The sequence below is a fragment of the Sphaerodactylus townsendi genome, linkage group LG07 (assembly GCF_021028975.2).
Source record: "Sphaerodactylus townsendi isolate TG3544 linkage group LG07, MPM_Stown_v2.3, whole genome shotgun sequence".
NCBI lineage: Eukaryota > Metazoa > Chordata > Lepidosauria > Squamata > Sphaerodactylidae > Sphaerodactylus > Sphaerodactylus townsendi.
The window spans coordinates 113,468,188-113,490,119 of NC_059431.1; the positions used below are offsets into that span (position 1 = coordinate 113,468,188).

The window sequence follows — 21,932 nt, forward strand, 5'->3', positions numbered from 1 at the left end:
TAGCATTAGCAGATTTTAATCTGATGCCGGTATAGTTTACTTTTGAACTACGAGATGCCGATCCTAATCTTTATTCTGGATAGCTGGAACAGCTCCTGTCAGAGTTCGGAGAGGACTGGGACTAGCCCAAGGCCACCCCAGCAGGAATGTGTAGGGGTGGGGAAACAAATCCGGTTCACTAGATAAGAGCCTGCCACCCATGTGGAATAGTGGGGAGTCAAGGGCCTGTAAAACAGACCTGTTCTGCCAGGCATTCGGCCAGCGTGGTTGATTGAATCCCCATTCGATCCTGGCCTCCGGTGGGCTTGGGGGGGAGGGGTTTTATCGCCATCTTTTACAGCTGAAGTTCTCTAGAAATTCTGTCAGTGTTTGAAATGGTCTTAAATTGAAATAGTTTTAATACTTTTATAGTTATGTTGTGCACCGCCCCGAGCCCTTTAGGGGAGGGCGGTCAAGAAATCGAAAATATAAATAAATAAATAAACCTGGTTCTCCAGATTAGAGTCCACCTGCTCTTAACCGAATGGAAAAGGGGACATATGCACAATGTGAAACAGACTTCCCTCTGTGATCCACCTCTGAAGGTGCCAGCCACAGATGCAGGTGAAATGTTAGGAAGAAGATCTGCCAGACCACGGCCACGCAGCCTGGAAAACCCACCACAACCAATGGAATCCGGCCGTGAAAGCCTTCGACAGTACACTGACCACTTCTGTTTCACCTCTTGCCCTGAAAACCCTACGGGGTTGCCATAAGTTGGCTGCGATTTGACCGTGCTCGCCACCACCCGAATGCTCTATACCACCCGCCAGAAAATTTGGCTAGCAGCTGCAGCTTTTGCCAATTCCTTGCCATGGCAGTCTTTATTCTCTCTTTCATTCCACATGGATTACGGCAACAGTAATACCCCAACCTAGTCAACTTGGGTACGAAAGAAAAACTGGAAGGCACTGTTGTTGGCAGACCTACACCGCCCAAAAGCTGCAACTGTCCTGGCCGAGTTAGGTATCCTTGGCTCATTCCGCACATGCAGAATAATGCACTTTCAAACTGCTTTCAGTGCTCTTTGAAACTGTGCGGAATAGCAAAATCCACTTGCAAACAGTTGTGAAGGTGGTTTGAAAACGCATTATTTTGCATGTGCGGAAGGAGCCCTTTTCAACCTGCCTTCTGAAGGAAGCAAAAGCCAGAGGTGTGGTAAGCTTCTTTTGAGTGGCAGCTGAGAGGCATGTAACATGTCGACAGAAAGAGGACCAGCAGCCTATTTTTTGTTTGTTTGAAGCATTCTTTTTACTGAGGGAATCTTTCTGTCAAACAAAAATAAAACAGGCCTCTGATAAGAGGATACAAACCTGCTTGCGGAAGCTTTCTGTCTTGGGCGTGGGGAGGGAGGGCAAGATACAAAACTGGAAAAGAAAAGAAGTAAAACGCCGGACGCAACACCCGGCGTTCCAGCACGCTTGTGTTTTCCTTTGGATCTCAAAAGGTACATCCTAACCCCAGTAGACAGGTGTGGCACTCAAACCTTTTTATTTTATTTTTTTAAAGGTGTCCACACGGTTGCTCCTTGATGCCACACAGCTGGAGGCGCTCAGGTTATCTGAGGAAGGCTCCACCGGGCACCAGCAAGCCCCAATCTTTAAAACTGCGACATTCACCCTCCCCGCTCCCACCGGTTGCGAGATGGAGGCCTTTGGGGAGACTCCACTCAGCACCACGAACTAGAGATTTGCAGCTGAGGAGAAAAGAAAAGGTGGCGGTCGGCAGTTTGGGAGTTCTCCCCGCCGGGCCGGTTTTTCTCCAGACAAAGCTTGACCGATAACCGGCATTAGCCGCTCCCTCCCTGGGAATCTAACTGTTCTGAGGAGAAAGGAGGACTCAACGCGGCTCTGCTCTGAGAAGAGGGAAGCCTTTCCTCCTTGGCGCTTCCCCTCAGGAGAGCCCGCAGACTATTACAGGAACCCGCTCTCTTCGTAGTCACACTGACCCTCAGAAACAGTTCAGAGGCCAGAGAATGTCCCAGCTGCCCAAGTCATTCTTCAAGGGAGACGTTCCCAGGAACATGTCCATCCCCTTCGCAGCACTGATACAAGCTTACAAGAGAAGTCCATTTTTCCTCCGTTCCGTGTCAAGAACTCAAAGAGGCGGCCTCGGCTCGCAGAGGAGGCCAGCTGGCCGTGTGGGTGCTATTAGGTCTCCTTGAGGACATTGATCTTGGCACAGATCTTGAGGGCAGGGCCCAACTTGATGTTCATGGCGCTCATGAGGTGCTCTTCCTTTAGCAGGAGCAGGGCCTGGCCATCAATCTCCTGGGAACGGAACTCCTCGGCGATCTCTTGGCAGCCTGCAGGGTTCAGCACATCAAATCAACATTTATTAGGGCCGTAAACAAGTCTAAGGTGAATGCGACACAACAGGTAAAAATCATAAGAAGAAGAGTTTGGATTTATATCCCCCCTTACTCTCCTGCAGGAGACTCAAAGGGGCTGACAATCTCCTTGCCCTTCCCCCCTCACAACAAACACCCTGTGAGGTAGGTGGGGCTGAGAGAGCTCCGAGAAGCTGTGACTAGCCCAAGGTCACCCAGCTGGCATGTGTGGGAGTGCACAGGCTAATCTGAATTCCCCAGATAAACTTCCACAGCTCAGGCAGCAGAGCTGGGAATCAAACCCGGTTCCTCCAGATTAGATACACGAGCTCTTAACCTCCTATGCCCACTGATGCTCCTAAGGTACATTAAAAGGTGTATAAAAGGACATCTGCAAGAAGGAATGGGAGCATCAGAAGAATGTAGAAGCATATAACGGGGGTGGGATAAAAACATAAATAGTAAAAGGAACCAAAAATAGCAGCAGGATTTAGAAAACTGAACACAATTGCGAGGGCCGCTGAAAGGCCACATTGTAATTCCGTTTGATTAAAGGATGCCATGCGGCGTGATGCAGTGTAAAGAGGAAAAAAAGAAAAGGCGGTGGTCAACAGCTTGGGAATTCACCCTGTTCTGCCTGTTTCCCTCCTTCAATAAGACAATTATTATCTGGTGGATTTGTTTCCCTGCTCCAAGGCATGAAGCCTGTTGGGTGACCTCGGGCCAGAGTTTTCTCCAAACTCTCTCAGCCCCACCTACCTCACAAGGGGCCTGTTGTGAGGAGAGGAAGGGAAGGTGTTTGTAAGCTGCCTGGAGTCTCCATATCAGCCATTCTCAACCAGGGTTCCCTGAGCATGTCCGTGAGCATGTCCCAGGGGTACCGCAGCAACACTACCACCACCACCCCTCATTTTTGTAGTGTCTCCCACCGGCGCCAGCAAGGACATAGAGCTGGTCCATGGGGCAGGGCCTGCCACATGGTCAGCAGCCACCACCACACCCAGTGCTACCCTTCACCCTGGGAGGGGAAGGTGGGGTGTGTGGCAAGCAGGGGCAATGGGAGGGGAAGGTGGAGGGTGGCGGAAGGGGTACCGTGAGATATGAAGAGTGAGGTCAAGGGTACCCTGACCTCAAAAAGGTTGGGAAACACTGCTCCATATGGATGAAAAAAGGTATAAATCCAAACTCCTTCATCAAATGCACACAGACAATATGATGTAGTTCTGAATCGGTGTGAGGGCCAGTGTGGTGTAGCTGTTAAGGTGTCCGACTAGGATCTGGGAGATTCAGGTTCAATTCCTCACGTTGCCTGGGATTGTTCTGGCAGCTGGCTGCGAGACCTTGTGCAGTCACTCATGCTCAGCCGATCATACCTCCCAAGTTTGTTGTGAAAATACAATGGAGGAGGGGAGAATGCTGGAAGTCCCCACTGGAGAGAAAGGCGGGGACGTATTCGGTGAACAAGTAAACCTCGCGTTTACCAAAGGGAAGAGGTATGGGACGAAGAAAAAGAACAAAAGGTAAACACCAACAGGGCAGGAATTAAGGAAGGGATTCACAAGATCAGGAATGTGTGTGTGGGGGGGGGGGGGTCCATGCCTGTCTTATAAATCATGGGTTCTTTTCTTCCAGATACTGAAAAACCGCTGAGTTTTCCACAGATTTTATTGAAAAAAACCCAGAAAATAAGAAATGTTTCTAATGAATAGATTTCTCAGCTGTAGCATCGCTCCAGGCAGGTTTTGTTTCTGACCTGGGATCGGGAGTCGCTTTCCCCTGCCCAGCCTGGATTAGAATATCCTATTTTCCCTCTCTTTGGTTCTCAGGTAACTCCCGTTTCCTGGCCATGCTGTAAATCAGCTTCTCTGATCCCCAACCGTTTGGCCTCTAGCTTCCTTTGTGTAGTTTAATCGAAGCCTTTTGGTTTCTTATCGGAAGATCAAAGGCCCTTGTCAGGCTAGTGTGACTCTGTCTAATACTGTTACCAGCATAATAATCAAGGCAGGTGTACAACAGGTACTGTCACAAATCTTACACCCTCTAGATTAGGTTTTTATTTCGGCAGTCCTTTGTCAAGCCAATAATTGTTGTACAAAGTATTCTTTTTCTTACTCCTCTAGGAGCACAACTGTTTTTTCTTACACTAGATAGTTTCCAAACTGAATTTCAAGTTTCATTTGAATGGCTCTTCTTTAAATAGTCTTTCTAGAGAGATAGTCCTTCTAGTCCTAATCTAGAGGTTTTATAGCCATACCTGACGGTGTACTTACTAAACATTTTTTGTATATTTCTGATAGTAAGATAATGTTAAAATGATACTCACCTAGTGAGTTGGAGTACGCATGGGTGTAAGATTTGTGATACTGTAACCAGAGCAAACAGATGCCACTATCAGAAGGCTGGGGCTTGCACCTATGCACCTTGTGGTCCAGAGGACAAGCCACGGGTAGCCCTGTGCTGGTCCTTTTACACCTAGAATACCTAAAACCTAAAATGGATAAGGGGGAGCCGAACACCATTTCCAGAGCTTCCTTGTTTGAAAGAGAGACCCGCCTACTTTTCTTGGCCTGGATGCTGGTAGAAGGAAAGGCCACAGCCTTACCTTGTAAGGAGGCAATGAACTCGTACACTTCCTCCACGCTCCAGCGGCTGGGGTTGCTGGAGAGGAAGACCGGATTGATGCCGTGAAGGTCGGTGGTTGGCGGGATCATGCTCGAGCCGGTCAGGTCTCGTTCTCCGTGAGCCGCTCGGACCGAGAGGGGTCCGGGAGAGGTGGGGGACAGCGCTTCGTCGTAACTGGAGTTGTCGGACCCTCGGCTGGAGTCTTCTTGGCCCTGCAAAATCCAGAAAGGGAGCAAGAGGAGGAAACACTTAGGACAAAAAAGGGGCAACGCACAGAACACTGTGCCCTGAGTCAAGCTTGAACTGCTGGAAAGTAACCATTATGCATGCTGCAAGTCAGATGTAACCACTTGGATAATCCCACCCCCACCAGGAATCGCTGTTTTGGGCCACTGGAAGCCTTTGTTCAAAAGGGAGCCCCCTACCTATACACCAGGGGTAGGGAACCTGCGGCTCGAGAGCCACATGCGGCTCTTCTGCCCTTGCACTGCGGCTCCACGAGCCGAGCCGCTGGCCCCATCCTTGCCTGCCCTGCAGGCAGCAAGATGGGCGCACCAACTGCCCGCGGCCGGCTGGGCCGCACTGCGGGCTTCCCCTCTTGCCTGCCCCGTTGGAGCGGGGCAGGCGCTTTCCCAGCGGCTGGCGAGGCCGAGCCGCTGGCCCCATCCTTGCCCGCCCTGCAGGCAGCAGGGCGGACGCATCCATGCGCTTTTCTTAGAATGAGCGGAGTAAAAGGTAAAAAAACCCAATATCTACAGTGTTATCTTTATTTTAAAGGTCAAAAATTATTTGCGGCTCCAAGTGTTTTCTTTTCCCATGGAAAACGGGTCCAAATGGCTCTTTGAGTGTTAAAGGTTCCCTATCCCTGCTATACACACACACACACCCCAAAGGAATTAATTACAGCACTTTACCCTCCTGAATGAATATTTAGGGACACAACTTAGATGTCCCTGTGCGTCAGCTATGGCCATCAGGCAGCCACCTGCTGGGTGGCCCACCAAGCACTGATCAGAGCCCAGGCCATTTTCATTGGCAGACAGCGAAAGACAGCGTGATGTAGTGGTTTAGAGTGGTGGACTCTTAACTGGAAAACTGGATTTGTTTCCCCGCTCCTCCACATGAAGCCAGCTGGGCGACCTTGGGCTAGTCACAATTCGTTCGGAACTCTTTCAGCCCATCCTACCTACCTCACAGGCTGTCTGTTGTGGGGAGAGGAAGGGACAAGAGTTTGTAAACTGCCTTGAGTCTCCTTACAGGAGGAAAAGGCAGGGTATAAATAAAAATCTTCTTCTTCTGGCTGTGGAATGGGCTCCCTGAAGAGGGGAGGGAGGTCCCTTTCTTGGAGATCTTCAAGAGGAACTGCAAGATCTTCCTGTCTGATAGGGGTTTTCAGGGGGTTTACCGTATATACTCGCGTATAAGTCGACCCGCATATAAGTCGAGGCACCTAATTTTACCACAAAAAACTGGGAAAACTTATTGACTCGCGTATAAGTCGAGGGTGGGAAATGCAGCAGCTGCTGGTAAATTTCAAAAATAGATGCCAATAAAATTACATCAATTGAGGCATCAGTAGGTTCAATGTTTTTGAATATTTATTTCAAAGAAAAACAGTAAACTGGCTCTGTAAGTGGAAAAGAGGGTCAACAAGAACAATATGGTATCAACAATAACTTTAAAAGTACAAAAACCTTCGCTCAACCAGCAACCAAGCTAAAACACAAGAGTTAAAATCCTCCAAAACTGGATTCCTCATCATCATCTGTATGTCCAAATGTAACCCAACTTAGATTTTAAGAGGGATATTATCAGAAATGGAAAATCTACTATTAGCTTCCCATATTGTAAAACAATGGGGATGGGGCATCCCCTTGGGGGGTCAATAACTTTGGATCCCCTGACCCAAACTTCACCAAATCTGGCTGGTATCATAAAGCAGACTCTCCTGATGAGACCAGCCAGGTTTGGTGAAGTTTGGTTCAGAGGGTCCAAAGTTATGGACCCTCAAAAGGGTAGCCCCATCTACTAATAGCTCCCATTGAAAACAATGGGGAATGGGGGCACCTCATTTGGGGGTCCATAACTTTGGACCCCCTGAACCAAACTTTACCAAACTTGGCTGGTATCATCAGGAGTGTCTTCTGAGGGTACCCTGAAATTTTGGTGCCGCTAGCATAAAAACTGCGCCCCCTGCTGGCCGGCAAAGTAAAAACACACAAGTTTTTTTAATGACCCGCATATAAGTCGAGGGGAGCTTTTTCAGCATTAAAAATGTGCTGAAAAATTCGACTTATACATGAGTATATAACGGTAAATAGCAGGTGTCTTTTAAGGAGAGGATTTGTGGCTTGCTACTTTATCTTTGGTTTTAGCTGGGGATGCCTTAACAATTATTGTGCTGCTTTGAACCACAAGGCAAGGTGGGATATAAATGTTATATCCCTCAAGGCAAAGTGAGATATAAATGTTTCATAAACAAAACATCAACCAATATGCTAAACAAGCACCTCTGATCCCTGCCAGGAAAATCCTCTGGTTTCAAACCTGAAATGCAGCACCATGCCTGGAGGCATGGCTCACAAAGAAATTATACAGAACACATCATCCTGTGACACATGGCTTGAAATAATGTGTGTGTGTTCAAGAATGAATGGGCAAGACAGAGATCAGGCTGGCCTCGACGAGGGGCAGGGCCTTTTCAGCCCTGGCCCCTACCTGGTGGAACAGCCTCCCTAGGGAGATCAGGGCCCTGCGGGACTCACAGAGTTTCCGCAGGGCCTGCAAGACGGACTTCCGTTCCCGCTTTGTAGGCGTTTGGCCAGCCTGGTAAAAAAAAACCCAAAAAACCCCATCTACCGTGTCATCTGGCCTCCCGTGGGCACAAGGGGGGGAGGGGAGTAGTCAGACGCCATCCACATTTTAAAATGGGTTCTGTTTTTATATAATTGATATTAAATTATGTTTTAATGTTTGTTTTAACCTGTTGTGAACCGCCCCGAGCCCTCAGGGGGAGGGCGGTATATAAAACTAATAAATAAATAAATAAAATAAAGAGTGAAACGAGATCGACAGAGCTGGGCTTCAGGGGCTGGCACAGTTTTTTGGTTCTTCCCCAGGACAAGCAGGATAAGCAAAAACTACCCACAAGCTAAAGAAAGAAGTCACGACAAATGGGGAAACGTGGATTTTGTTCTATATCCCCAAGTCCATTCAGACAACGCCAATAGATGTGATCCTCCAATGATCATGCTTGTTTTCCTGTGGAGCTCCTAGAAAAGTGGATCACCACACACTTAAGAGGCCGAGGAGGAAGGTGTCCTGAAAGTTGACAGCACACAAATGATGCTGCTCAGGAAATTCTTGTTGCATGCAGGAATATAGGACAGGTCCCCGGTTTACTCCAGTTTCATAGAGAACTTAATTTATTCTACTACCCAACCACCCCCCTTTCACTAGCATTGACACAAAAGCTGGCATTCTATTATCACAAGATATTGTGTGAGACTGTTTGGTCATTTCTGTTCCTATTCAGGGTCTGGTTTACTTGTATTTTGCTACTTTGCATTTGTATTCATTTTAACCACTTTGTTTTAAATTGAGTTCACTGTGGTACAGAAGGGGTGGAACAGTAGCACACTGCCGCCGCCCCGCCCCCCTTCACCGGCATCAGCACAAACAGCTGGACAGAGCGGCATCCTCACCCGATGGCGCTTGCCCTGGATCTTGGCCCGGGCGATTTCTGAGCTGCTGCGCCGGGGCCCACGCCGTCGACGGGCATAGCTGGCTTCCTGGATCTCCTTCATCTTCTTCCTTTGCAAACGGAGCTGATGGCTGCACCCCACGTTGTACCTGAGAGAAGGGAAGATCCAGTACTTTGCAGAAAGCCCTTCGCAAACAGCAAGCTCTGAAATGCTCACCCTTTCTGACATGTGGAGAACTAAAACCCCACGTATTTGCGCAAAGGCTACATCCCTACGCCCAGTGCCACCCATCCATCACACCGGGTCTAACTGACCTCCTTTCTACCACATTCAGACATTGCAGTGAAGGATTCTGAACATAAAAGCAAACAGTAAAACCAACCAACGTTCTTTCACTCTATTTACTTCAGGGCTCCTTCTACAACAGTGATTCCCAAAGTGGGCACCACCGCCCCCTGGTGGGTGCTGTAGGGATCCAGGGGGGCGGTGATGGCCACAGGTAGAAACATTAATACATATATCTTTCTGTTTAATTGCTATTAAATTTTTTAAAAAATTAATTTCCAGGGGGCGCTAAGTAATATTTTTTCTGGAAAGGGGGCGGTAGGCCAAATAAGTTTGGGAACCACTGGTCTACAACCTTGATGAATTCTCCAAAAGAAATCAGTGTGTATTTCAAAGCATCTTGCTGACTTGATGCCCTTTGAGTCTCAAGGATGTCCCGCCACCATTACCTTTTGGCACACGTTACAGAACAGAACCTCTTAGAACCACGGAACTGATTGGCGGGGCCGTATTTTCCGCAGAATTCACACTTCAGCAGGTTTCCTTTCTTATCTTGCTCTACGGAAAGGGAAATCAGAGGAAAAAGAAACCTTCACCAAAAACAGTCTACTGAGAGTGCCAAAAAAGAAGATACGTCGGATGAGGCTACAGTGAGTGATTTGGGGATGCATCAACCATCTCAAAGAAGAATTCAGGACCCTGTTCCAAACAGTGACAGTGAGAAACACTAAATAAATAGCACTCTGCATTTTCCCAAGAGGTTTCAAGAGAGTTCTCTTAAAAGATCTGGTTTCCTTTTCTTATTCAATACAAAAGGGAACATTGTTAATCTAAACACATGAAGCTGCCCTATACTGAAAAAGACCGCCATTATCTGAGATACTGAAAAACTGCATCTGTTGCCAGCTCTTAACCTTTATCCCCTATTTGCTTAATATGGCATCTGTTGCTCGTCTATTTTTTAACTCCGATTTGAAGTTTTAAAGTTTTTAGTTGATTTTTAAAAAGTTAAATGTATTTTACCAGATTAGATTGGATTTTAATCATTATAATTGTTTTAATTGTTTATTTTATTTTATGTTACTTACTGTTGTAAGCTGCTCTGCGCCCTTGTGGAAAGGGCGGCATATAAATTGAATTCATTCAATCAATCAATCTACTCTGAATGGCATTTCGGACGGAAGTCCTTCCCACTGGCTACCCCCCCTTGTCCTTCTAGATCAGGGTCCTTCTAGACCATGAGCTGAGCCGCCGGCTTCATCCTGCCCGCCTCTTGCAGGCAGCAGGCGCGCAGTGCACACCAATTACCGTCCTCGCTGGCCAGCTGGGCCACACTGCGGTTTTCCTCTCTCGCCGGGCCCGCTGGACCGGGTATGCTTCCGGCGTAGCTCGGCCGACAAGGCCGAGCTGCTGGCCCCATCCTTGCCCGCCCTGCAGGCAGCAGGCGGACGCATCCATGCGCTTCTCAGAATGAGCGGAGTAAAAGGTAAAAAAAACCCCAATATATACAGTGTTATCTTTATTTCAAATGACAAAAATTATTTGCGGCTCCAAGTGTTTCTTTTCCCGTGGAAAACGGGTCCAAACGGCTCTTTGAGTGTTAAAGGTTCCCTACCCCTGTTCTAGATCAGGAGTCTGCAACCTGCGGCTCTCCAGATGTTCATGGACTACAATTCCCATCAGCCCCTGCCACCATGGCCAATTGATGTGAGCCAACAAAGCAGCCGATCGAAAGCAAACATGCTCGCCACCTGCTACAGTTGCTGACTCAGCTGCTCTGAACATTGCCATGGTGGCAGGGGCTGATGGGAATCGTAGTCCATGAGTATCTGGAGAGCCACAGGTTGCAGACCCCTGTTCTAGATAGAGATGCCAGGTGTTGAACGCCAAGCAGATGTTCCCCCACTGAACGATGGCCACTCCCACTACTGAAGGCCAACCAGCTTCCAACGCTGCCCCCAAGGCACAGAAACATCCCGGTGCATTCCTTTCCCCAGCCACCCAGACATTTTAAAGGAAGAGAGAAATATGGACGAGGCTAAGAAGTTAGCAGGATGGAAACAGTGGACCTGCCTGACCCCCACCCTGTCACTTACAACCCCTCCCGACGACTCCTCACCTGCTGTCACGCTATCGCCTCCTGGGGAGTTGCTCGGCTGGCTCTCGGTCTGTCTAGAAGAAGCCCCTCCCTGAAGAGGCTTTTCGAAATCTTTCAGGAGCTGAGAACAACCCACCTGTGTGGAAAAGATGGAAGACGCTTGGCCCCCAACCAGCAACCTCATTCTCAGATGCTCAGCCCACTTCCCAAGTAGGTGGCCCGGCAGGATCACGGACCCTCCTTTGGGCGGCAGCACACCTGGGCTGAAGGCAGCCAGAAGAGCTGTTCAGCAGCACAGAAAGCAAGGCGAGAGGGGCCTTCTGAACTCTCTTACCGGAAATGGTTCTGCCCCTTCCTGGATGACGAAACCCTCTATGACGTGTGTGAGAATCTGGGGTTTGACAATGGCTTGTGGGGGCTTGGAGTCTCCCAGCTGACGTGACACCATCCCCAGCGTGGATGAAGGCATGGATGAAGGCGCGACAGAGCTTGGGTCACAGGGGGATGCGTCTGAGGCGGCGCTGGGGGCGGACTCTGATTTCTCTAAAAGAGCAGAAACAGCACTGACAGTTAGGTCTATCTGAATTGGGAACCCAAGTAGCTTACATGTGTTAAAGGGGTAAGATAAAGGGGATTTGGGCGTCTTAGTTGATAGTTCCATGGGAATGTCAACTCAATGCATGGCAGCTGTGAAAAAGGCAAACTCTATGCTGGGGATCATTAGAAAAGGAATTGAGAATAAAACTGCAAAGATTGTCATGCCCTTATATAAAGCAGTGGTGCGACCGCACTTGGAGTACTGTGTTCAGTTCTGGTCGCCACATCTCAAAAAGGATATCGAAGAGATAGAAAAAGTGCACAGAAGGGCAACGAGGATGATTGAGGGATTGGAGCACCTTTATTAATTAATTAATTAATTAAACTTGGTATACCGCCCTATCCCCAAAGGGGATAGGCTGTAGCGTTTGGGACTCTTTAGTTTGGAGAGGAGACGTCTGAAGGGGGATATGATTGAAGTCTATAAAATTATGCATGGGATAGAACATGTTGAAAGAGAGAAATTGTTCTCTTTCTCACAATACTAGAACCAGGGGGCATCCATTGAAAATGCTGGGGGGAAGAATTAGGACTAATAAAAGGAAACACTTCTTCACACAACGTGTGATTGGTGTTTGGAATATGCTGCCACAGGAGGGGGTGATGGCCACTAACCTGGATAGCTTTAAAAGGGGCTTGGACAAATTTATGGAGGAGAAGTCGATTTATGGCTACCAATCTTGATCCTCCTTGATCTCAGATTGCAAATGCCTTAGCAGACCAGGTGCTTGGGAGCAACAGCCGCAGAAGGCCATTGCTTTCACATTCTGCATGTGAGCTCCCCAAGGCACCTGGTGGGCCACTGCGAGTAGCAGAGAGCTGGACTAGATGGACTCTGGTCTGATCAGCTGGCTTGTTCTTATGTTCTTATCTGAAGAAGAAGAGCTTGAATTTTGAACCCCTTCCTCTCCTGTAAGGTGTCTCAAAGCTTCCAAACTCCTCTCCCTACAACGGACAACTTGTGAGGCTGGTGGGGCTGAAAGAGTTCTGAGAGAACTGTGACTAGCCCAAGGACACTCAGCAGGCTTCATGGGGAGGAGCGGGGAAACAAATCCAGTTCACCGGATAAGAGTCCACTGATCATGTAGAGGAGTGGGGAATCAAGCCCAGTTTTCCATATTAGGGGCCACTGCTCTTAATCACTGCGCTACGCTGGCTCTCCGCTGAAGCAGAGGGTTTGGCTGATTTTGTTAAGCCGTTTTTTTCAACAACCTGCATCGCCAATCAAATCTCCAGTGACCAATCAGAAGCCACGTAGCCCCACCCACTTTCTAAAAACACTCGGTGGGCGCCGGGAAAGGTATCAGTGCGGACCAGGATGTTTGTGGGTACCATGTTGGAGACCTGATTTAGTGGATGGACATGACGATAAATGGGATAATACCGGTCCTCCTGGACCCGTGGCCTTGAACAGCAGGTTCGGCATCATAGATCATTCACTTCTGCATACAATTTGCCAAGAAAGACTGAAGCCACTCAAGTGCCATTCTGCACACACCCGACTAATGCTTCGACAGCAATCCTCAAGTTCACGCCCTTCCTCAGATTCTTGTCTGTGCGGAGGGATATTTTCCCCCTTTTATTTGCCCCACCAGAGGACCCCAAGAGATGACTGCTGTACTTGAATCATGCAAAACCTGCCTCTGTTCCCTTCACCTCCCAGGCCGCTCTTCTCCTCCATGACTTTGGGACTCTCCGCCGCAGGAGACGACTTGGCAGGCAGAAGAGCGGGCAGCACGCTGGGCTCGTCTCTTTCCTCTTCGGATTCTGCCTTGCGCTTGACTGCCAAAGTCTGGGGCTTGCTCTGCATGGGAAGAACAGGACAACTCAGAAGAAAGGAACCGTGGCTGCATTGGAGGTTACTTCAGAGACATCCTGATGGGCCCCCACAGTGTTTCTTAAGACAACCATCACGCCAAAGGGCAAGGGCTTGTACTGATACTAATATACTACCACTAAGCAGTTCTGAGGAAGAAACATTTGAATCAGGAAACTGATGCAGCGTTGGATTGGATCGTTGGTTCTATCCTCTGCCCGCCTCCGCTGTTTTTAAGTATTTAATTGAAAAGGCTGAGAGGGCAGATTCAAAGTTCTCTCACATAACACACGCTTGCCTCGAATTAGGGACCTTTCTCATCTCGTGTAAGAAAAATACAAATCCGCTTATTATGCATGGTGAGCCTGCCGTGGTCCCAAATAGAATTCCCCACAGAGTCTTTTGTTTCGGGGCATGTTGGTTATTATTAAACACTGCCCCCTTCTCCCTGCGGCATCTTGTCCTCTTTGCAGTGGGGCAGGCTGATGAATTGTTTCCTGCCTGAGCCAGTAGAAGAAGAGGAAGAGTTTGGATTTATATTCCCCCTTTCTCTCCTGTATGGAGACACAAAGAGGCTTACAAACTCCTTTCCTTTCCCCCTGGTGGGGCTGAGAGAGCTCCGAAAAGCTGTGACTAGCCCAAGGTCACCCAGCTGGCGTGTGTTGGCGTGCACAGGCTAATCTGAATTCCCCAAATAAGCCTCCACAGCTCAAGTGGCAGAGCAGGGAATCAAACCCGGTTCCTCTATATTAGAATGCACCTGCTCTTAACCACTATGCCACTGCTGCTCTCACGGTACCTATATTGTGCCAGGTAGTTCCTTTGCTGAAATACAGTTTATTGTTTTATTATCTCACTGCTCGTGTTCCTTAAGTGTTCACTTGCTTAAGTATATATTCTGGCACTAAATATTCTTTAACTACATTTGGAGGTGTTTCTTGCTTTCAGCTGGTTTCAATCTAAATCCAGGCTGACCCTTGGCTACACCTGACCAAATTGGTTTGTTTGCTCTGTTGGGCCCACCTCACCAGACTGGACTTTAGGTCTGCAGCTTTATCAATTGTGTTCCTGGCCCCTGCCAGAGCTTCTCGTGGATTAGAGAAACTTCGCGACATGACTCATCTGGCACCTACCCAGTAGCAGGAGCAAGCTAGGCTGTCTGATAAAAGACCCCTTTTGCCTTAAAAAGACCCAGATCCAGTGGAAATTAAAAGGTCACCTTTCATGGCTCGGCCTCCTGAGAGAAGCCAGGAAGGGGAAGGCGACCTTTGCTCACAATTCTATTGTGGGAGACCTCCTCAAGCACAATAACAGATGCCAAAGGGCTCCGTCCAGCCTGCACAACTTGGGGCACACCAAACAAACAACTGTCCATCAGCCACCTATGATAGCTACCCAGCAGCTTGACCACTTTCTAGCATGGCGTGGGGGATACAGTAGTGGACTAGGACCTTATGGGACCTGGGTTCAAGAAGCTAACTTGGGTGACCTTGGGCCTGTCTCAAACTCTCAGCCTGTCCCACCTCACAGGATCGCTGTGGAAGAACGGAGGAGGGAAAGAACAATGTTCTATGCCGGTTTGAGTCCCAACTCCCTATACTGCCCTTCTAGGCCCCTCCGCTCATTGGAGGCGGACCTACTGGTGATCCCTGGCCCCAAGGCGATCCGGCTGGTCTCTACAAGGGCCAGGGCTTTTACGGCTCTGGCCCCTACCTGGTGGAACAGGCTTCCAGGTGAGATCAGGGCCCTGCGGGACTTACAAAGTTTCCGCAGGGCCTGCAAAATGGACCTGTTCCGCCAGGCGTTTGGCCAGCCGGGATGATGTCAACTCCGCCATAAGAACACCTGGCCTCCCGTGGGTACATAAAAGAGGAGGGAGGGGTTGAAGCCACCTGTAGTTTTAGTATTTTATGTATTTTAATGTAAATTATGATGTTTTAAATTGTTTTATTATTGATGGACACCACCCTGAGCCTTCGGGGGGCGCGGTATATAAATATAATAAATAAATAACTAAATAAACTGGCGAGAAAACTGGTAGATGGCTGGCTGGCAAGGCAATCTATGCTGCTTGGGAGCCCAAAAGTTGTATCAGACAGTAGACAGACCTGACTGGTACAACACAGTTGAAACTAGATGTGATGTTTGGCACAATTTGAGGGGTCTCCCAACCCGACTTTTGTCTGGGATTATAGCCAAATGTTATTGTACTCAACACTGACTGTGCAGCCCCATGACTGGGCCATCCCAGGGCTGTTTCAAGTCAGGAAAACAGGAAAGTGAGAAGGGGTGAAGCTCCCTCTCCCCTGCTGCCATGACCCTAACCCATAGGTGTCAAATTCGCAGCTCTCCAGATGTTATGGACTACAGTTCCCATAATCCCCTGCCAGCATCATGCTGGCAGGGGATTATGGGAACTGTAGTCCATAACATCTGGAGGGGCGCGAATTTGACACCTGTGCCCTAACCTAAATCAATATGCTTGCCAACTTCTATAAAAGGCAGTATTGTTCAGCTGGAGACACACACACACACACACGCACACATCCCAAGTCGGGCTGGGGGACTGGATCTCCAGGTAAAACTTGTGCCAAACATCGCCTCTTGCTCAGTCCACAGAGGAGAAAAAGGAAGACGAGTTTCGATTTATACCCCCCTCCCTCTCCTGTAATGAGTCTCAAAGTGGCTTATAAAAGCCTTTCCCTTCCTCTCCCCACAACAGACACCTTGCGAGGGAGGTGGGGCTGAGAGAGTTTGCAGAGAATTGTGACTAGCCCAAGGTCGCCCAGCAGGAATGTAGGCGCGGGGAAACAAATCAGGTTTTCCAGATTAGAGTTTGCCACTCATGTCCACTTGCCCCGTCCCGGCCACCCATATCGTTCCTTCTCTCTCGTTAGAAAATGATCCCCATCAAACTCCATCCACTCACTGGGACTTCGAATTAGACTTTAGGTCTGCAAACGTTCTGAGCAGTGACAACCTTTCCAAAACCCCTGGGAAATCATGGTTCAAGGAATCAAACCCGGTTCTCCAAATCAGAGTCCACTGCTCTTCACCACTACACCACGCTCGGATGAGAATGGTCCACCCGTCGGCCATCTATGGTGCACGCTCAGTCCCCAGTGCCGTGCAGTAAAGCTGCCCCTCCCCCCTGTTTCCCAGCCCGTTCCAACCGTGTCACTTACAGGCAGCTGAACAGGCTGCACGTAGTAGGCCGCTGCTGATGCCTGAGCCACGCCGGGAGAAGAAGCCACGCTCTTCACCACCTGCGTGGTGCCTTGGACTTGCGCCACGTTGACCCCAGGGTTGAGCGAGGGAGGGGCTTCTTGGGGAGGGGGAGGAGAGGAAGAAAACGCGGCCGATGAGCCCTGGGACAGGAGGGAGGTCGTGTGGGCCTGGGACACCGGCTGGACCACGGCGGGCATCCCCCGGGAAGGCTGCCCAGCGGCGTTCATCTGGGGAAGGCCCAAGGCCTGGGCCTGGGCCGAGCCCTGCTGGCGACTGCCCACCACCTGCACGGGAATGTGAGGCGGGGGCTGCTGGGAGGCTGACATCTTGGCCGCGCCCAGCTGGGGGACTTTGAGCGGGACGACGGGCGGCTTGGACTGGATGGCGACGGGCGACTTGGTCGCCATCTGGCACGGGCTGTCTTGCTGCGGCGGCTGCTGCTGCAGCTGCACTGGCTGAGGCTGCGAGTGGAGCATGGGCTGGACCACGAGGGTCTGGGCGGGCTGCTGGCCTTGGAGGGGCGGGGCCTGCGACTGGGCCAGGGACGGGGCCTGCGGGGGCTGCTGGGCCAGCTGGAGGTGGGTGGCCGTGTGGAGGAGCTGGGACTGCCGGTGCTGGAACTGCTGCTGGTGGTGGATGGCGATCTGCTGCTGGATCACGACTTGCTTCTGGAGGTGGATCTGCTGCTGCTGCTGGATCAGCGAGTGGGGCTGGATCTGGGTGTAGGTGGCTGGAAGCAGCAAGAGAAGATCATAAGAACATAAGAACAAGCCAGCTGGAGTCCATCTAGTCCAGCTCTCTGCTACTCGCAGTGGCCCACCAGGTGCCTTTGGGAGCTCACATGCAGGAGGTGAAAGCAATGGCCTTCTGCGGCTGCTGCTGCTCCCGAGCACCTGGACTGTTAAGGCATTTGCAACCTCAGATCAAAGAGGATCAAGATTGGTAGCCATAAATCGACTTCTCCTCCATAAATCTGTCCAAGCCCCTTTTAAAGCTATCCAGGTGAGTGGCCATCACCACCTCCTGTGGCAGCATATTCCAAACACCAATCACACGCTATGAAGAAGTGTTTCCCACTGAGTTGACATTCCCATGGTGACGGCGGGCCCGGGGAGGGGTCAGAGGAAAAAGCCTTCGTGAAAGGAGGCGCACATTTGGAAAGCTTAGGAATAAGCATGCACTCCAGGGGTGGGGCGAGCTTGGGGGCAGGCCCCACGCCTTCCATGCAGGAAGTTCCAGGCTGAGTTGCTGGAGGCTGCCAGTTTAGAAGAGTACTGCCCACCATCTCTGCCACTGCCAATTACCAGAGGGTTAAAAAGGAAGCCCAGCCTCCCATTCAGCGGGAGGCAACTTTACACATTCCTGGTCACTGCATGCCCCTTAAGCCGACAATAAGAAAACACAGCGTCACAAATCAGCTCTTCTGTCCAGGGCAACACGTGTAAACACCTCTGAGCCGCCACCCCCAGCAATGACGGCCACACGGGCCAAATTCTCTTTGGCATAGGGCAAAAGCCTGGGCGTGTCCCAGAGGGTCAAAACAAACATGAGCCCCAAGGGTCACCTACCAGAACTGATCAAGGTCTGGCTGGGGGCTGGCGTCGCTGTCCTGGTCAGGTTCATGCCCACGGTCTGTGGGCCACTCCCATCAGACTCGGCCTTCTTTGCTGCCGCGTTTTCCGCCTCCGTCTGACTTCCCTGGCTCACGGTGACCGCCTGGGCAGCAGAGGCTACCGGCAAGGGCTGAACAACCCCAGTCCCTTTCCTCTGGCAGCTGCCCCCTGCGCCGGACGGTGTCGCTTGGCTCAGGCTGGTAGGGGCTTGGTTTGCGATGGAGGACACCACGCCCCCGGAGAGGCCGTTGCTTCCCATTGCTCCCTGGCTGAGATTGAGCGACTGGCCCATGCCGCCAGAAGACGTCTGCGTCACTGTCAAGGTCTGGCCGGCGTGCGTCGCCTGGGGTTGAACCGAAGCCTGGGAATTCCCCGGCAAAGCTGCCTTTGGAGCAGAGGCTTGGAGCTGGACGTTGGCTGCGGAGGTCTGCTGGCTCCGGACGGCCAAGTTTTGCACCTGGGAAAAAAGGCAGAGAGAAAAAGGCAGCTGTTAGCGAAGGCTGCAGGGGCGGGGGCTGACAAGAGGCCGGGAGCCGAGGATCACACTCTGATTGGAAGCTCATCTTTGCTCTTGGAGCGGCTTTCCTCTCCTCTCCTGTCCAAAAAAAAGATCATTGGCTAGTGTCAAGAGACTACCTACTAAGTGGAATAGACAAGACACAGCAGTGGTGGCGAACCTCTGGCACTCCAGATGTTATGGACTACAATTCCCATCAGCCCCTGCCAGCATGGCCAATCGGGACCGCATTACCCCATATGTCCCGGCTCGACCTCTGCGCTCAGCAGAGGCCAATCTACTGGAGATCCCTGGCCCCTCAATGACGCGGCTGGCCTCCACACAGGCCAGGGCCTTTACGGCTCTGGCGCCGGCCTGGTGGAACACTCTACCACCAGCTGTCCGGGCCCTGTGGGACCTTGGGGAATTCCGCAGGGTCTGTAAGACCGAACTGTTCCACTGGTCCTTTGGAGAGACCAGTCGCTGATAGTGCCTCCGCCCCCCCTCCTCTGCCTACAGGGGCCCCTAACATCATTGGGACCCATTCCTTTTTTTCTGGGGAGGGTTGTATATGGGTTTCGTGGGTTACTATTTTAGAACATAATTGTTTTAAATTGTATGTTTTATATATGATTTTATATTGTTCACCGCCCTGAGCCCTTGTGGGATAGGGCGGTATATTAAATCAAATAAATAACAACAACAACAACAACAACAACAACATCTGGAGCGCCAAAGGTTCGCCACCACGGAGATGCGGACCAATCCCTTGGGAGAAACACCGATCTCAGCTCCTCTCTTGGGTTGAAAATTAAAGATCTCATGGCACTTTCCGGACACAGCTCTTAAAGAAAACCCCGGCCTCTCGATAGGGGCCTGTGCCGCCTCCCTCAGACAGTGGCTGCCAGCCCCCTTCAGTCTGGCTCCTTCAACTCACAGCTGCCTTTCCCACCCTTCAGTAGAGAGCCCAACACTCCCTAAACCAGTGGTGGCGAACCTATGGCACAGGTGCCAGAGGTGGCGCTCAGAGCCCTCTCTGTGGGCATGCGTGCACAGAGTTCATCATGTGATAATAGTGTAATTATTTCAGGGAGATTATTAGCATTAAACCTAAGACCTAGTTTTGGGGAAGCAGTGTAGGGAACCCTGTTAAGCGCTGTTAAACCCCACTGATTGTCATGGGAAGAAAGAAACCGTGGTCCTTTACCTGGGAGTAAGTTCGGTTGCTGGCAATGGGGTTTGCTTCTGAGTAAACCCTCCTAGGGTCGTGATTCACCCGTTGGAAGCGTTGCACAGTTGCCTCAAAGCAAAGCCACCGACTACCACCAATCTTACTCCCGAGTAACGCACGCCTTGGAGCCAACCCGTTTTTTTCTATACTAAAACCTCAGTATTCATGTTAAATTGCCGTTTTGGCACTTTGTGATAAATAAATGGGTTTTGGGTTGCAGTTTGGGCACTCGGTCTCGAAAAGGTTCGCCATCACTGCCCTAAACCAAAGGAACCACTATGCCTGCATTCCAAAACACTTGCCTTCTACTCTGTTTTGGGGAAATACGGCCTGGCTTTCGCCAAAGAAGCACGAGCGAAGACAGAAAGAAAGCGGGTGCAGATGGAGGGCGGAGAACCTGGCTCTGAAATGCTTCCCAGCTGATCCGGGGAGGGCCGGGAGGAAAAGTGGTGCAACAGGCAACCCCAGGACAGCTGCAGAACATCACAGCCTGGGCGTTCCCACTCTGGAGCTGCCTGTACCAGTTTCTGCCACGTGACCGGATTATTCTCTCTTGCTCCTAAAACACTCAGCTGGGCCAGGTGACATAAGAACCGCAAAAGGGACACAGCTGCCCTTTGTGAACAGCAGAAATAGACTCCTGGTCTTGAGAAGTGAAAGGCTGTGGCGTAGTGGGTAAGAGCAGGTGTACTCTAATCCGGAGGAACCGGGTTTGATTCCCTGCTCAGCCACTTGAGCTGTGGAGGCTTATCTGGGGAATTCAGATTAGCTTGTGCATGCCAGCTGGGTGACATAAGAACATAAGAACAAGCCAGCTGGATCAGACCAGAGTCCATCTAGTCCAGCTCTCTGCTACTCGCAGTGGCCCACCAGGTGCCTTTGGGAGTTCACACGCAGCATGTGAGAGCAATGGCCTTGGCTAGCCTACAGAGTTCTCTCAGCCCCACCCACCTCACAGGGTGTTTGCTGTGGGGGTGGGGGAAGGGAAAAGAGTTTGTAAGTCCCTTTGAGTCTCCTTACGGGAGACAAAGGGGAGATATAAATCCAGCTCTTCTTCTTCCAACTCTTTTTAAGTGAAGCATGCAAAAACGGAAGGGAGGTTGCCACTGGCCCCAGAATAGAATGGATTTTAATGCTCTACGCAGGGAAAATTTGATCTACCGAGACAAAAAGCCCAAGGACTGGGCCAGGCTGGTCGTGGGAACCCCGGAAAAGGGCGTCACTGACCTGGTCCGTGTCTGCGTGGACCCCGGGAGAATGAGCGGATGGCACCTCCTGCTGAACAGCAGCCACAGCCCCATTCGGCATCAGGATGAGCTGAGAGGTAAGAGGCACATTGCGGCCCAAGGTCCGGTTCACCTGCAACAGGTTCCCCAGCTGCGGCTGTCAGGGGGAGGGTCGGGTGGTGCAGAGGTGGGAAGAGCAGAAGGGAGAGAAAGGAGGAAAGAAAGCGAACCACAAGCAAAACAGGTTATCACGTGACTCGGGGCCGCCTATAGACACTATAGAGGAGCAGCAGTGGCGTAGGAGGTTAAGAGCTCGTGTATCTAATCTGGAGGAACCGGGTTTGATTCCCAGCTCTGCCGCCTGAGCTGTGGAGGCTTATCTGGGGAATTCAGATTAGCCTGTACACTCCCACACATGCCAGCTGGGTGACCTTGGGCTAGTCACAGCTTCTCGGAGCTCTCTCAGCCCCACCCACCTCACAGGGTGTTTGTTGTGAGGGGGGAAGGGCAAGGAGATTGTAAGCCCCTTTGAGTCTCCTGCAGGAGAGAAAGGGGGGATATAAATCCAAACTCCTCTTCTTCTTCTCTTCTTCATCCCGTCTCAGCCAGGTCCTCTTCATCACATCCCCTTTGAAGGAGATGGAGGGG

The 21,932-nt window shown here is 50.6% G+C and overlaps 1 protein-coding gene across 4 annotated transcripts in view; it reads right to left on the reverse strand.

The window, feature by feature from the left end:
• Positions 1 to 1,264: 1,264 nt before the first annotated feature.
• PHC1 (polyhomeotic homolog 1) overlaps positions 1,265 to 21,932 on the reverse strand; it is a 249,717-nt gene continuing 229,049 nt past the window's right edge. For 2 of the 4 annotated variants that reach the window (XM_048504789.1, XM_048504790.1), the window contains 10 exons: positions 21,286 to 21,441; positions 18,287 to 18,788; positions 16,676 to 17,448; positions 13,331 to 13,478; positions 11,412 to 11,620; positions 11,099 to 11,213; positions 9,429 to 9,537; positions 8,695 to 8,842; positions 4,971 to 5,202; positions 1,265 to 2,344 (listed from right to left, as the gene is read on the reverse strand). In XM_048504789.1, the coding sequence (XP_048360746.1) occupies positions 2,190 to 2,344; positions 4,971 to 5,202; positions 8,695 to 8,842; positions 9,429 to 9,537; positions 11,099 to 11,213; positions 11,412 to 11,620; positions 13,331 to 13,478; positions 16,676 to 17,448; positions 18,287 to 18,788; positions 21,286 to 21,441 (2,547 nt within the window). In that variant the 3' untranslated portion in view covers positions 1,265 to 2,189. Of the gene's footprint in view, positions 2,345 to 4,970; positions 5,203 to 8,694; positions 8,843 to 9,428; positions 9,538 to 11,098; positions 11,214 to 11,411; positions 11,621 to 13,315; positions 13,479 to 16,675; positions 17,449 to 18,286; positions 18,789 to 21,285; positions 21,442 to 21,932 lie in introns of all 4 variants that reach the window. The other 2 variants (XM_048504788.1, XM_048504787.1) reach the window with 1 other exon arrangement.